Below are 17,500 nucleotides of genomic sequence, written 5' to 3' on the forward strand. Positions count from 1 at the left end.
CTAAACACAGCATACTTCGTGGCGTGTAGTATGCTCTCTCTCTCTCTCTCTCTCTCTCTCTCTCTCTCTCTCTCTCCGCACACACACACACACACACACACACACACATATATATATATATATATACATACATACATACAGTATATATAAGGTAAACTAAACATCAATATTGGTTTCAGAAAAAAAATAACATGCAGACGACATATGTATAAAGATTCATTTACTCTTCACGGAAAGGTATTAATTTTGTGAAAGTCTGACGAATATGTATGTATATATATATATATATATATATACTGTATATATACTGTGTATATATATATATATATATATGATTAGATATTTTTTTCTGATTACCTCATGATCCTCTAGAATTGAAACAAAAAAGTCTAATACTTTAATACAGAAGTGATGATTTTATGAAATTCTTGCCTTTTTAAGCTTATGTCTTGATAAATGTTACTTGAGTTTGGCTCTCGAAAAAAAAAAGTCGTTCTTAATGAAGGCATATATCATCCACGTCATCAAATCGGTGAATTGGCCTTTACATTTAGAGCCCTGTCCACACGATCGATCATGCCGACGGGCAAACAGTGATACTAGGCCACAATAGTTAGTAAGAATGAGGGTTAATGACGTCAGAAGCGGGAAAACCACAGACAGCGATCTGGCATTATACAGTCTTGCCAGATCCCTGCCTTTAGTTTTCCCGCTTCTGACGTCATGCACCCGCATTTTCACTAACTATTGTGGCCTGGTATCACTGTTTGCCCGTCGGGCATGATCGATCGTTTGGACAGGGCTTTAAAGAGGTTAAGGATTTTAGGAATTCTTCGTTTTTACTTTTTCTGAACTATGCAACACTGATTCAGCTATACACACCACAAAGGCATTCGTGCAAAATGAAAGATGAGGTGTACTGGGAATATATGCATACTCATCTCCATCCGTTATTTAACAAAACAGTTGATTGGAAATGTTACTTTAACCTGTCGACGAATTTATTGTAACATAATAGGCTATACAACAAACTTCTTCTTCTTTGTCTGCATCTTTTCCCACCTTTATGTGGGGTCGATGTTTCTGGCCAGCGTTCTCCATCTACCTCTGTCTCACACTTCATCACTGGTTAATCCCTTTGATCGAAGGTCATCCTTGATACAGTCCATCCACCTTCACTTTGGTCTCCCTCTCCTTTTCGTTCCCTGTAGCCTACCTCATCACTCTCGTCCCAATATACTGTTCATCTCTTCTCATGACATGACCATACCACCTCAGTCTACTTTCTTGGATCTTATCTGATAGTTCTCTAAGTATTTGCATAAAAGTTTGTTTCCGTCAAATAAGAAAAAAGTGACAAGTCGTCATCTCTCCGACTGAGTCTCAGTCCGAAGTTGTTTTGCCCTGCTCGGCTACCAACCTTTCCTCCAAGAAAACAAAACAAAATAAATTCTTAGAAAGTGCTTTTAGGAAGTCGAACTTGGACCATAGCCCAAATTCTTGCACTTACTTTTAAATGGAAGCGAGACCGTTGCGGAGGCGCCATACCCGTAAGGAAGATCCTTATCCATTGGCAGAGATATGGTTGAGTGAGGACAGCGATAGTTCCTTTTGGTAACGCAAGACGGCGATCCGATGTCAGCTGTATGATATTGTTTGGATGATAGGAATGCGAAGGCCTGTACAAAAATGAGAAGCAGTGTCATTCCAGGCATATAGTACTCTTAATGTTAATATGTCTAATTTATGATGATATTTTAAAATTCAAGTATCCTTTTTATATTCAATTTGGTCCTTACAATGCACATATTTTCGTAAAGAAAAGATTTTATGACATATAATAGGCAGAATAGCCTCTTAAAGAGGTCTAATGTAGCTATTACATGAGTGTGTGTACGTGTGCAAACACACACCCATATACTGTATGTATATGGTTGTGTGCAAACACACACCCATATATGCATATGGTTGTGTGCAAACACACACTCATATATGTATATGGTTGTGTATTTGTATTTATACATGGGTATGTATTTATGTATGTGTATATATATATTTTGTGCGCATGTGTTTATATACCGTATATTGTGTACATGTTCATGTATATACACTCGCATATAATTCTTTTATTGAGAGAGGATACCCAAAGATGGTTCTCTCCTTTAAGTTTATATATATATATATATATATATATATATATTTGTATGTGTGGATATTACGACAGTTGACAAGTGATGAATTTATGAATCATAATCACGAAAGGAAAAGTAAAACAAAAATAACCTGATTTGAATGATTACTTTTGTTTCATAAGCGACATCACATAACTCTCAAGGATTGTGAGTCCAATAATGTCACCAGTAAGACGAAAGTACAACTCCATTCAACTCATTTTTTTTTTTTAGGAAAGTACCAGCTTCATTCAACCTTTTTTTTTTTTTTTTTTTTTTTTTTTTTACGAAAGTACCAACTCTATTCAACTTTTTTTTTTTTTTTTTTCGTGGTTAAGATTCATATATATCGTAAATCTCGTAGCTTAATAGTATGGTAATTAACTTACGTAAGATCTAGGATTCCAGCGTCAGCTGAGAGTGAATAACGAATACAGTACTTATGAAGTAGATCAAATGTGTGTGATCTCTAAGCAGAAACAAAACACCAATTTCAGTGGCCACTTTCCTCTTGGTAAGGGTAGAAGAGACTCTTTAGCTATGGTAAGCAGCTCTTCTAGGAGAAGGACACTCCAAAATCAAAACATTGTTCTCTAATCTTGGGTAGTGTCATAGCCTCTGTACCATGGTCCTCCACTATCTTGGGTAAGAGTTCTCTTGTTTGAGGGTGCATTCGGGCACACTATTCTATCTTATTTCTCTTCCTCTTATTTTTTATAGTATATATAGGAAATATTTATTTTAATGTTATTATTTTAAGATATTTAATTTTCCTTATTTCCTTTCCTCAGTGGGCTATTTTCCCTATTGGAGCCCCTGGGCTTATAGCATCCTGCTTTTCCAACTATAGTCCATTTCTTTTAGCGATGCATATTTGCACCGACTCCCAGCGGTGCCCTTTTAGCTCGGAAAAGTTTCCGGATCGCTGATTGGTTGGACAAGATAATTCTAACCAATCAGCGACCAGGAAACTTTTCCGAGCTAAAAGGGCACCGCCGCAAGTCGGTGCAAATATGCATCGCTAAAAGAAATGGACTATAGGGTTGTAGCTTAGCAAGTAATAATAATAATAATAATAATAACTTACTCTTCCTCGTCTACGGTTTTTGCGTGACTGATAACAACCACGAGAGAAAATAGTTTGATTATCATCCAGGATTGCGTAAGTTTCCCCATTTTGCTGTAAAAGAAACAAAATAAAAATAAGAATAAAAATAAGAGAGATGTCATTTCCTTACATGCTTGGATGTCGAGTTCATATTCAATTCTCTTAATTTCTCTTACGAATTCCTATTTTGATCATTTGATTCACAGGCTAAAAGTAGATTATGCTTTGGAAGACAAGTTGAAATAGGAATTAAGCAGATACTGTTGAATTATATTTACCTGAAACAACTGAATTATATATATATATATATATGTGTGTGTGTGTGTGTGTATATATATATATATATATATATGTATGTATATATATATATATATATATATAGTATACATACATACATACATACATATGTATGTATATATATATATATATATAATATATATATATATATATATATATGTAATATATATATAACAGTTTATATATATATAAAATATATATATATATATTTATAACAGTATATATATATATATATATAACAGTATATATATATATATATACTGTTATATATATATATATATATACAAGCACACAGTAGAATACATAATACTTTTGGATTATTTCATACAATAAGTAACTACCTTTGTTATGGAAACAGCTATATGAACTCGTGTTAGATTATCCAGACTGCGAATTTTGTGTGATAGAAATTATCCATGATATTCTTATCAGATAAAATCAGATGCATTCAATTAACAAAAATATGAATATTTATAAAGCAATTGGTATCTTCGATATCATTTGAAATTATATTACTCTATCTCAAATTTGCTAACTTGCTTTCCTCTAAGAAAGTAATTTCATATCAATAATCAAAAACAAAAATAAAGTTCCTTGTGAACTGAAGAACTGAACAACCTACCTGATTGCACCAAGGATCACTGCAGACTAAAACTATTTCTTCATCATCTCTTTATATAACCTTTGAGACCGACGTAAATGGACAGAGTGACCTGACATACCAGCTTTCTTTTTTTCTGTAACGGTTTGGATGGAAAGGTTATTTTTATGAAAACGCTTATTACGTAAGATACTGAAAGTTAGTATGATGCGATTTGCATAAAATGTGCGAATAAAAAAACAAATGCCAATTTTTTTTTTTTTTTTTTTTTTTTATCAGACGTGCACCAATTTGTGTGATTTTAGCGAAATGTCTTCAATAATAAATTAAAATTATGATAATCATTTAAATCATTATTATCATGCTTATATCAATGATAGCAATAACAATGATGATAATAGTCATAGTAAATTATAATCTCTTTAACGTCATTGGCGTATTTGTTTTTGACGTTGTTAATAGTTTATATATATTATGACATATCTGTTTTGACGTTGTTACTGTTTTTAGAATGATTTATTGTTAATTTGTTCTCTTCATTTATTTATTTCCTTTTATCCTTTCCTCACTGTGCTATTTTTCCCCATTGGAGCCCCTGGGCTTATAGCATCTTGCTTTTCCAACTAGGGTTGTAGCTTGGCTAATAATAATAATAATAATAATAATAATAATAATAATAATAATAATAATAATAATCTTTTTTACGTCATTGGCGTATTTGTTTTTGACGTTGTTAATAGTTTACATATATATTATGACATCTGTTTTGACGTTGTTACTTTTTTAGAATGATTTATTGTTAATTTGTTCTCTTCATTTATTTATTTCCTTTTTTCCTTTCCTCACTGGGCTATTTTTCCCTATTAGAGCCCCTGGGCTTATAGCATCTTGCTTTTCCAGCTAGGGTTTTAGCTTGGATGATAATAATAATAATAATAATAATAATAATAATAATAATAATAATCTTTTTTACGTCATTGGCGTATTTGTTTTTGACGTTGTTAATAGTTTACATATATATTATGACATCTGTTTTGACGTTGTTACTTTTTTAGAATGATTTATTGTTAATTTGTTCTCTTCATTTATTTATTTCCTTTTTTCCTTTCCTCACTGGGCTATTTTTCCCTATTAGAGCCCCTGGGCTTATAGCATCTTGCTTTTCCAACTATGGTTTTAGCTTGGCTAGTAATAATAATAATAACAATATTCTGTTTTGACGTTGTTACTTATTTAGAATGATTTATTGTTAATTTGTTCTCTTCATTTATTTATTTCCTTTTTTCCTTTCCTCACTGGGCTATTTTTCCCTATTAGAGCCCCTGGGCTTATAGCATCTTGCCTTTCCAACTAGGGTTTTAGCTTGGATAATAATAATAATAATAATAATAATAATAATAATAATAATAATAATAATAATCTGTTTTGACGTTGTTACTCTTTTAGGATGATTTATTGTCAATTTGTTCTCTTCGTTTATTTATTTCCTTTTTTCCTTTCCTCACTGGGCTATTTTTCCCTATTAGAGCCCCTGGGCTTATAGCATCTTGCTTTTCCAACTAGGGTTTTAGCTTGGCTAATAATAATAATAATAATAATAATAATAATAATAATAATAATAATAATAATAATAATAATAATAATTTTTAGCTTGGATAATAATAATAATAATAATAATAATAATAATAATAATAATAATAATAATAATAATAATAATAATAATAATAATAATTTTTAGCTTGGATGATAATAATAATTTTTAGCTTGGATGATGATAATAATTTTTAGCTTGGATGATGATAATAATGTTTAGCTTGGATGATGATAATAATAATAATAATAATAATAATAATAATAATAATAATAATAATAATAATAATAATAATAATGGCGTTCCGAAAAGGTCATCGTCCCGCTGAGGACAACTTGACCTAGTGAGAACAACTTCAGTCTGGGCAAGCGTAAAATCGGTTTCCATTTAAGACAGTACCGTAATAGTGACCCAGAGAGACTACTTAACTGCATTGGACACTTTGTCCCTTGCGAACATATACTTAATAGTCGACTTTCCTTTACCGACATCGGGGAAATATTCACTTTGTGATGCTATATCTTTGCGCAATTTCATCCTGTTTTTACAAGAGGTTTTAATCATGTGAAACCGGTTTTCGTCGATAACTGTTAAGGCCAAACGAGTACGGTATAATCTGTGATACCTGCCCCGCGCTTTAATGAATATAATCAACTTTATTTGGAACATTTATATGCGTTTATGATATTAACGCCTGTTCTAGTATTTGAAAAAATACTCAACACTTGAATAAGATGTATAATCGAAAAGTATTGGGCACAAAAAAAGTACTTTTGGTGCTACTATAGCGTGAGATCTACCTCCCGTTAGTACCATAGCGTGAGGTCTACCGCTGAATTATTCGTCCCTTATAGATAAAACACATTTCATACATTTGTTTAAGCAATAAACACTTAATTTAAACATATCTTAGAAATGACTTAAATAGATAAAAAAAGGAATAAAGGTAAAAATAAACATGTTATCATATATTTCCATACATTTATTCTAGCGATACACTCTTCGTACATCAAACATGTTATCATATATTTCTATACTTTTCATTCTAGCAAGTACATTTTATGAATAAAATACAGAAGCAATATCTTTACGCCTTTCCCTAAATCAAATGAAATAAGAATATGTAATTTTTCAAATAATATGTATCACGTGATGGAGAAATTGACACAGCGAAAATCCCAAAGCATGGGCTAACTTGACCATCCCGTTAGCTGATACAAGCCGGTTATTTTCGCGAATCGAAGACCTTTGGCCCTTGGGGTCCGCTTTTGCATCTTTGCAGGAACTCCACAGTCATTGGGTCACGATCTGGCATATGCGAGTCTAGTAATTACGGTGATGTCGCCAAGTAAGATATAAATCGTGGAGACCATTTTCGCGGTTAGGGTGTGGTTGTATCAAAAATCTCTCTCTCTCTCTCTCTCTCTCTCTCTCTCTCTCTCTCGTAATATTTCAGAGAGAGAAAGAGAGACATAATCTATATGATGATGATGTCTCTCTCTCTCTCTCTCTCTCTCTCTCTCTCGTAATATTTCAGAGAGAGAGAGAAAGAGAGAGACATAATCTATATGATGATGATCTCTCTCTCTCTCTCTCTCTCTCTCTCTCTCTCTCTCTCTCTCTGAAATATTTTATTTTGTAAAGAATCAACCGAATACAAAAAATGTTTAGTGTCGTAATTTCACAAATAGAGAGGGCATTCGTTTAATTAGATTAGTACTGTTATAATATGATTGAAATTGCAATGTCTGAATGGGTGGCAAAATATCTTATAGGGATTCATTAAATTTTTTTTTTCTTTTTTTTTTTTTAGATGTACGATTCGAGTTGGATGTTGAAGCTTGGACATAAAAGTAATGATAAACATCACATGTTATATTCCAATCTTTGTTTATTTTTTTCGAATCTACTACGGTTTATAAGCAATTCAAATACTTGGGTCACGTATGTTTTGTCCTTATGATAGGTGTATGTTTGTTCTTTCTCCAAATATGTCTACGAGTTCGTATAGAACCGTTATAAACGCCAATACTTGAAAACAATGTTCAATAATATGAGTGGATGTTTCACAAAAGGAAAAAAAATAGATGCTTTAATACAAGATTAAATCTTGGGATATTATCATGGAAAAAGCAGAGATTCCTAATATTCTGCTATGAAGAAAATGTCAGCGATGAAAAAAAAATTCTGGAAAAAAAAAGATTATTAGTGACGGTTTGTTACAATGATTCTTTGGAAAGAAATGAAATTGATTATAGATTTTCCGTACTTATAATCTTTTGCAATTTCATCACTAATATTGTTCTTCATTTAAGATTGGGGAATGGATCCCTCTTCGTTGATATGTTATGTTAATATTTTATGACGCTTAACGTTTTCGTTCCCTTTCATCTCCTGAACGGTAACTTTCATTTTAGACAATTTCACCTTACAATTCTTCCTTGAGAGAACACAAAGTATATAACATTAACCTGTTGAAGGAAACTTTAGGAGATGATGTATGCACCGAGTTACTCTTTGCACATGCCTTCTCAGGCTGTGATTCCACTTCAAGGATTTTCGTCATTGGAAAAAAAAGTCAGTCTTCTGGAAATTAGTGAAATCTGATCCTGTCATGAAGTCCTGTATGAGTGCATTCACCCTTCAAAACAAATCTCAAGAGGAGATATAAGATCTTGTCAAAGAACTGATGGTTGATTGCTTTGGAGGCAAGTATAATGATACACTATCATCACTGAAGTATTTGTCACACCTGAAAGGTTTCCCCCAACATCATCAGCAACAAGTTTCCATAGCCAACGTGTGTACTTCCAAATTATGGTATAGATGGGAAAGACAAGTGAAATGAACCAAATTGAATGGGGATGGAACCTCGAGAATGATCGGTTAGTTGCAGTTATGACCCAAAACAATGCTGCACCTGACAAACTCTTGAAAATTATCCATTGCAACTGTTCAGAGGGATGCAAATGATCTCGATGCAGCTGCAGACGTTATGGACTCCCTTGCACTGGTGTATGTGGCCCTCCCCAGCCTGAAAACTGTAACAATCCAAACAACACTCGAGAGGTTGATACTGAGGAGGAGGATGACACTCAAAATTGAAACTCTGAATCTTGTTCTATGCGGATAAAAGTGTTATTAACTAATGTAACCAAGTACTTGAAATATAAGGCTCTGTTAAGTGTAATTAGGATTTGATATAATTAGAAGATTATATAAACATGAATACTGTAAGTTAACAATCCTATAGAAGACGTTCATAATTAGCTTGCTATCATATACTTCTAAGAATAAATTCTTTTAACTATTGCTTGTTGTAAGTGTTTGTGTATAAGGTGATAGGAACATCTAAAGGTCAAGAATCCAATTTCATAATGATTTAACAGCTAAATGATATTTCTAAGTGTCCTAATGTGTTCTTTGTCCCAAAAAATGTAGGAATAAACAGCAAGATCATCAAATTTGAATTGATAGTTATAGAGTTATGATCGTTCATAGGTTTCGGCGGCCATCTTGGACGCCATCTTGAAAAAACACTCTTCCGGGGGGTCATAGTTTGGTAAACTTTTAGTATGTTAAAAAGTACATTAAAACCTACTAGAATCAGTTGAGAAACCTTTAGTTACAATTTTTTTGGGGCTTAAACTGTATTTTGCCTTAACTAAACACCATGTAACAATTTTGATCCAGTTTCCAAGTACTGGTAAGGTAACAAATGAGAGTCTAGTTCTTTTTTATTGTGAACATTTTGGCGTAAGATTTTTTGGCTTGAGACTATTATAAAAATGGTTGCTACAAGTAACTGACTGGTTTGAAGGATGTCTCCTTCTAAAAATCCTTCTAGAAATTGTATCTTTATTTATTGTTATTAATTTTAGGTTATTTGGAATTAAAACTGATAGACATTTTGGTTATTAGGTAATAGATAATTAGATAATTTGTTATGAATGAAAACATAATAGGATTATAAAATAAATTGACATTAAAAGGTTGTTGTTAAAATCTTCACTTACTCCAGTATTATTTTCATTTTAACCTACTATGAATATAAATGGAATTGAAACACTAAAGTGTATATTCAATTAAAAAATGTGAGCTATGCCTCATGGATATTCTATGGTTCTCTTGTGTCATAATTAAATCCTATTCTCTGTATACTTTCATCTGCCTGTAAATATATTTTCAGCTTTTGTTGTTGAGAATGACCAGATATTAAATGCTCATAATATGCAGCTCTTGCTCTCCACACTCACAATTCTGTCAACAAAGCGCTATTTCATTACGCTTTCCTCTTATAGTTCTTTTAACAGATTCCCAGCGTGCTATGGCCCCATAAGCTGCCTGAGATGCATTTACTAAACACTGGTTGAAAGCATTTGAAGCACTCTTTAAGGTTTCAGTTGCATTTTGCAGTAGTTTTAATCTGATTCAATTTACCTGATACTGCCGACAGACTGTGACAGTGGTGGTTAATCACTTTAAAATTTCTTGTTCATCTCTTGTTTGTATTCTTCCTTTACACACATTCTTGGATTCACATCTCTAAAAAGAAAAATTATAGAATTATCATGTGCAAAACGTGTGTCGTATATGTAGATATATCCATTATATGCAAACTTGTCCCTTCCTTTGTAGGAGATTTCACAAGATATTTAGAGCTCTATATTTTAGCAATGAAAGGATCAACACAAATTGTAATATATCTTACAAACTGAGCAAAAAGATGTGAAATTGTTTATGTATGATGTTTATGTTGTAAGTAATGGTTAAATGGCCTTTTAAGCTAATGGTAAATTAGTTTTAATTCAAGGTAACATAAGAATAAATAACAATAAATGTAGATGCAATTACTAGAAATATGTTAGAAAGAGACGCATTTTAATCAAGTCAATTAGTTACGACAAAATTGTTAATAATACGCCAAAAAGTCCAAAGCCCAAAAAATACCTTTATAACAATACTCCAAATAGTCCAAAACCAAAAAACATATGCCAAAATATCCACGCCAAAAACGGATTTTGAGCAAAGTGAAAAATCTATTTTTGGGTGAGATAGCCATGTCGTCCTGATGGAAGGTTCCTAATAGTAGCTTCCATCAGGACGACATGGCTATCTCACCCAAAAATAGATTTTTCGCTTCGCTCAAAATCCATTTTATAACAATAATCCAAATAGTCCAAAGCCAAAAAACATATGACAAAATATCCACGCCAAAAAGATCACACCAAAAAGTCCCATTCCGAGCAAATAAACTATACCATTTTGCATGTATCATAAAATTTTTATGATTTGATTTTTCAAAAATAGTAACCTCCGCTATCTTTTTTTTTTTTTTTTGCAGTACTGTACTGTATCTTGAACATGTAGTAATCAGTTTTCCTTTCAGACTAGATGAAAAAACCATGTTAGGGGTTACATCACAAGGACAAGTGGTCCATCTGCATCAGTCAGTAGGGTCCTACAGCATCCGCCTTTCCAAAGAACCATCAGTTAAGATCCAAGGATCTGGCATTTCTCCTCGGCGATCTTACAAGACGCTCAAAATAGGTGACGTTTCAAGAGGAGAACAAAGGAGTGGAGCCTCAGTTCTTAGGCAGAATAGTTTGAGCCCTACTTCTCTGGGACATTCAGATCATACAGAAATTATGTATGGAGAAAGACCATCTAGTATTATTTCTGATAGTAAGTTGGTGAGAATTTCTTTAAGCTGAACCAATATATTTCTGCAATACAACAAATTATAATAATATTAACACTAATATATATATATATATATATATATATATATATATATATATATATACAGATATACATAGATATAGATATAGATATGAATACATGTCTATATATATATATATATATATATATATATATATATATATATATATTATATATGTATATATATATGTGTGTATGTATAGTGTATGTACATGTATACATTATATATATATATATATATATATATATATATATATATATATATATATATATATGTATATATATACATATATATATATGTATATATGGATACATATTTATATGTATAGGTTTTTGTGTTGAATATTTTGCTATATTTTTTTTTTTTACATTCACTAGCATTCCTACACTTTTCAGTGAGTCAAGATGAGGAGCTTCAGGTAAAACCCAACCTAGGAGTCAGAAGTGTGATAGGTTGTGTCAGCAAAGATGGCTCCTGGGTGGCAGCCTGGGTCGAGGGCACTGATTTGACTCTGTATTGCGCAACTGGATCCTCATTCCCTGGTACCAGTTATGAAGGCTTACAGCTTCGTCCATTGGTTAGTTGATTTTAAAAATCTCTTGTTAGGAATGTTTTAGAATATCTGGAACTTTGCTGTTAAAATTTTATTGAGGTGTCGGTAGTTACTGGCTGGTGGTAAGGGAAAACTCACCCACTCGCCAGCATACTGAATAGCCATTATGTTTTCAGCTACTGGATAGTGCACATGAACTTCTAGCATCCCCAACTGGTGGTTTTAATCTTTTGCTTTTTGTTTTAGATAAATTGTTTGGCAGATCATCTAGGATGAGGGATATTAAGAAAGAACTGAGGTATAGCAGTTTTTTCTGTAACTAGCAACAGTTATTTCTCCAACCTGCCAATATTCACTTTTTCTGCCTGTTAGAAAGCATTTCTCTTTGCCTTGTTTGTTCCTCCATCTTACATGTGACATGGGTTCTTGCATTAACAGCCCATCGCCCCTCGCTGATTATTAGTTTATTCCTTCACGAGTATAGCCAAATGATGTTAAGTACCCTTGAGGAAGTTTGCTTTCCTTGGATATTGCTATGCTCTGTTGGAGGAAGGAGTTCCTGCTAACTCAAAGTGCGAATGAAGGGAGCTCCTCCCTTCGTTCTCTCTGTGTCTTCCCTTTGGAAAGATGCTAAGGACTCAGAGCCTGGTTGGGCGGTCTCTTCATAGAATTCCTGTGATCTCTTTACCCATTGGAGCATTGTCATAAGTCTGGATGACCCCTTATAAGGCAAAATTCAAGGTTCTCCTTCTCTTCTAGCTTACCTTATATTAAGAGAAGATTGTATAGAGGGCGCTATTTAAGAAGCCTAGGAAAAACGATTGATAAGAATTGCTTAAGTGTGACTCCTACAGTTTTTTTTTTCCACATGGGAGAAAGAATGCTAGAGAGTGCTGTACCAAGAATGCACTGCCAGTTGGGATGGAAGGCCTCCACTCCTCTTTTTTTCCCATCCTGGACAGGCCTGAAGGAAGTTCTCATGAGATGTGACGAGTATTGAAAATTCATGTGAATCAGGAGTCGATTAGTATATGCTCCACGCATAAGGTACCCACGCTTACTGTTTTGTAATGTACTACCTTTTACTCGGATCTGAGATCAGCATACAGAAGTTCTACGCATTGTCTTTTACAGTGCTGCTCCTCATGCATACTTGTGCAACAAAACGTAAATGTGGCAGATTTTCAAGTGCATGGTGTCAACATTTTTAACTTTTATGTGCTCAGGCTCTATGTACAGTCTTTTTCGTACTGCCTTTCATGCATATGCGTAAAAGAACTCTTTCACATGTAAATACATCAGAATTCCACATGCATGATCTCTACATTCCTAACTTCTACGCACACATGCCCTAGCTATAGTCTTTCATGTATTACTTTTACATATATTCCTGCAAGGAGTCTTTAATGTATATGAGCAATGCCTCCAGATACCACCCACTTTCGGTTTTGGGTCAAGAAAAAGGTTCCACCAGATGATAGCATTTTCCAGATACAGTGATATGTCTCCAATCAGACTGGTTTCGATTGACACTCTGGCCTTCTCAGCACCAGATTTAGGTCCTACATCGACTGAAATTGAAGATCCAGTTTAAATACAGTTTCTTGAAAGTCTTGGCCCCGTGAAGATCCAGTTCAAATACAAGACGAGTCAATGGACTGTGAAACCTAATTAAGGTCCCAAAGAAACGAAGGAATATGTTGATTGAAAGACTCCTAGGTGCTCCGCAGAGTGCAAAACCTCTGAAGCTAACTTTGTCTGAGATGGAGTTGATCAAGAAAGTAATTGGGACTGCAAAATGTCAGGTCTGAGGCCACAGGAATTCCTGAAAGGTGCGCTGGTCCTTGAAGATCGTGCCTCTCCCATTCCTTAAGCAGAGATGCTTTTATGCAACTGAAGAGGTTAATCCCTCTCCTCTGTTGATAGAGGAAGCTCTCACAACCTTCACACCAAGGATTTTGGCAGAAAGACTGGCATCTCGGTGTACAATCTTTTCAGCCCAGTCGGCGAACAATGACGCTACCACCATATCTACCCTTCAGGCAAAATCCTGGCTAGATTGTTGGTCACGTACACTAGTATATTTTTCCACTACTCATGATCTGTTAGACCCTGAGAAAAAACTGTTGACTGACCTGGTGTTCTCTGGGGCAAAAGCTTTTGAAGCAATAGAAGACATGACCCTCATGATGTTCTAGAAGTCCTACAACATCCGAGATGTTATCAAGAACATTGCAAATATTTGGGATGAGGGGAAGCAAACCAACATGAATGATATCTGGAAGAAGCTTTGCCCACAGTTTGTCAACAATTTCTTTGGCTTTGAGGAGACAGTTAAAGCTGTCACCAAGAAGGTTGTTGACCTTAGTAAGCGCTGGATCTTGTGGTGGATGCTATTGATGTTACTGAGATCCTTGCATTTCATGAGAAGAAGTTATCTGCTGGGGACCTCTGTGAGCCTGAGAGCCAGATGATTGCTGAAGAGAAAGAGACCCTGATCCCAGCGCCCAAGAAATTTATTGCCAAGGCCTTGGCAAAATGTTTTACCATGCTAGAGGGAGCAATGGCTGAGTTTGAGGAACTTGTGTATGTACTTTAAGAAGATAGAGAAGCCTACACCTGATCCTCAACCCTCTGCCTCTGCAGCATCTCCAATACCACCACCAGCTTCTCTAGCACCTCTCCCAACATCTTCATCATCTCATCCTGACTCCCCAGCTCTTCTTCCATCTTCTCCAGCATCTTCTACTTCCTCCTCTAAATAGGCCTGTCTCTCCACCACTTGCAACACCCTTTCCAATGTGCAGGCCAACCACAGGAATATAGATAAGGAATTGTAATATGTACAGTAATACTGGTACTTATTACCTATTAGCATAAGTACACTGCTGTACACAGTAGAGGTATTTGTATGTATTGGTTACATTAATTTATGAATGGTAAGGAATTATTTTCCCTTTTTAAAATAAATAAATAAATATATATATATATATATATATATATATTATTTATACACGCACAAATATACAGTAATATCTTGGTATACCTTGTTCCAAAAAGATGGTCGAGTCCCAATTCGTTCAAATACTGAATCATTTTTTCCCATAACAAATCATGTAGAAGTGAATAATGCATTCCAAGCTCTAGTTAATTTGCTATTAGCACAGCATATTAGCATAAAAAAGTGATGCAGTTTTGTAGTTTTTACACAAACAGCAAATACAATAACACATATAAAACTCAATAAAAATGAAAACATTAGAAGTTATTTTAACATAAGAAAACTTACCTTTTTGGTTACGGTATGACCATAATGGATGGCGGTGTCTGGAGGAAGGGAGGAGTTATTGCTAACTGGGGGAATCCGCTTCCATAAAAATGTCTGGTAATTGAGGTTTTGGGTTCTTTACCTTTTTTTTTTTTTGTCACTTTAGGGCAGGTTTTTATTAAATTACAAACTGATCCTATGTTTGTTGGTTTTTGCATTTTTTGTAGATTCTTACGGTAATGAGACATAAAATTATCATTGAAGATGTTTGCTGCCCTATTGGTTATTACAATATCAGGATGAGTTTTTTCAACAAAAGCTTGAAATTACCCCCAATTATCATAGATTTCCAGCACCTTTTCGCAAATAAATGCCTCGCTAATGCTATTACCTCATAACTGTTTCTCATTTATAGGTAACAACGTCTCCACTTCCTCAAATACCTCAGGCCTTTGCTTCATCAGAGTAGTCACTCCTTTAGCAACATTAGCTCCCTCTATTTTTTTCTCTAGTCTTTAAAATTGTCAATATCGTCGACTTAGCCATAGAGTATTTGAGAGCAATATCCGAAACATGCATTCTGTTTTTGTGCTTGGAAATTATTTCATTTTTCAGTTCAATAGTTGTTAGCACTGTTTTCCTTTTTACTTGACCACTTTCACTCATACTTTTCTTTGGACCCATGTTCAAGTACTAATGAATTAAAATAAATAAAGAAGGATGCAAAACAATGATATAGCACACTGTAACATGAAACGTGAGGCAGAGCATATGTTTACGATCATCCGAAACAATGGCCAAAGTGTAACTGATGGCGTTCAGCTTGGCGGCAGTATACGTTCACTGGTTGAGTACCGAATATTTGTTCGAGAACAGGGGCATTTTTCACTCTAACTTTTTGGTCAAAAACCGATTTGATTGAGCTTCGAGACTTTCGAATAGCGAGGTTTTACTGTGTATATATATATATATATATATATATATATATATATATATATATATATATATATATATATATATATATATACTGTATTTGTATCCATCTATCTACCTATCTATCTATATCTATATCTATATCTTTTTCACCGGAGTTGTGTGGTGCCTGAGGAGTCCTTGAGTATTAGGTTGCTAGTGTTGACACTTTTATCTTGACTGCAGTAGATGCTAGTTCCCTTTTGTACTTTGGTGTGCTTGTGGGGAATAGCTGATACTATCCAATGTATCCTCTTGGTGAACAAATATATGCACACACATTTATATAGATTTATATGTGAGGTATGTGTTTTAGTGTGAATATGGGTGTATTGAAGCAGGTTCCAAATGCACTCTGCTGGTTTCTTGATCAACTGAACTCTGTCTGAGAGATTGTGGGTAAAACCTTCATCTATTATAATGGAACCATAGTGCTAGCAACCTTTTATTCTTCTTATTACTTAAAGATGAATGCTAGAGTGCTTGGACGAGGATTGAAACTAACCATGAATGGGAGGTAAATCAGTTGTGGTTTGCGGATGATACTGCACTGGTTGCAGATGCGGAAGAGAAGCTGGGGCGATTAGTGACAAAATTTGGAAGGGTGTGTGAGAGAAGGAAGTTGAGAGTTAATGTGGGTAAGAGTAAGGTTTATAAGATGTACGAGAAGGGAAGGTGATGCGAGGTTGAATGTTATGTTGAATGGAGAGTTACTTGAGGCGGTGGATCAGTTTAAGTACTTGGGGTCTGTTGTTGCAGCAAATGGTGGAGTGGAAGCAGATGTACATCAGAGAGTGAATGAAGGATGCAAAGTGTTGGGGGCAGTTAAGAGAGTAGTAAAAAATAGAGGGTTGGGCATGAATGTAAAGAGAGTTCTGTATGAGGAAGTGATTGTACCAACTGTGATGTATGGATCAGAGTTGTGGGGAATGAAAGTGACTGAGAGACAAAAATTTAATGTGTTTGAGATGAAGTGTCTGAGGAGTATGGCTGGTGTATCTCGAATAGATAGGGTTACGAACGAAGTAGTGAGGGTGAGAACGGGTGTAAGAAATGAGTTAGCAGCTAGAGAGGATATGAATGTTTTGAGGTGGTTTGGCCATGTTAAGAGAAAGGAAAATGGCTGTCTGCTAAAGAAGGTGGTGAATGCAAGAGTTAATGGGAGAAGTACAAGAGGAAGGCCAAGGTTTGGGTGGATGGATGGAGTGAAGGAAGCT

At 34.4% G+C, this 17,500-nt stretch overlaps 1 protein-coding gene and 1 pseudogene across 1 annotated transcript in view; one reads left to right on the forward strand and one right to left on the reverse strand.

Annotated features, from left to right (window-relative positions):
* The window catches only part of LOC137630401 (uncharacterized), a 5,282-nt pseudogene extending 1,050 nt beyond the window's left edge, over positions 1-4,232 (reverse strand).
* The window catches only part of LOC137630044 (cilia- and flagella-associated protein 44-like), a 167,625-nt gene that overhangs the window by 77,559 nt on the left and 72,566 nt on the right, over positions 1-17,500 (forward strand). The window contains exons 12-13 of the mRNA XM_068361535.1: positions 11,158-11,453; positions 11,886-12,067. Of these exons, the coding sequence (XP_068217636.1) occupies positions 11,158-11,453; positions 11,886-12,067 (478 nt within the window). The remainder of the gene's footprint in view (positions 1-11,157; positions 11,454-11,885; positions 12,068-17,500) is intronic.

This window comes from Palaemon carinicauda, chromosome 38, assembly GCF_036898095.1.
Source record: "Palaemon carinicauda isolate YSFRI2023 chromosome 38, ASM3689809v2, whole genome shotgun sequence".
Taxonomy (NCBI): Eukaryota; Metazoa; Arthropoda; class Malacostraca; order Decapoda; family Palaemonidae; genus Palaemon; species Palaemon carinicauda.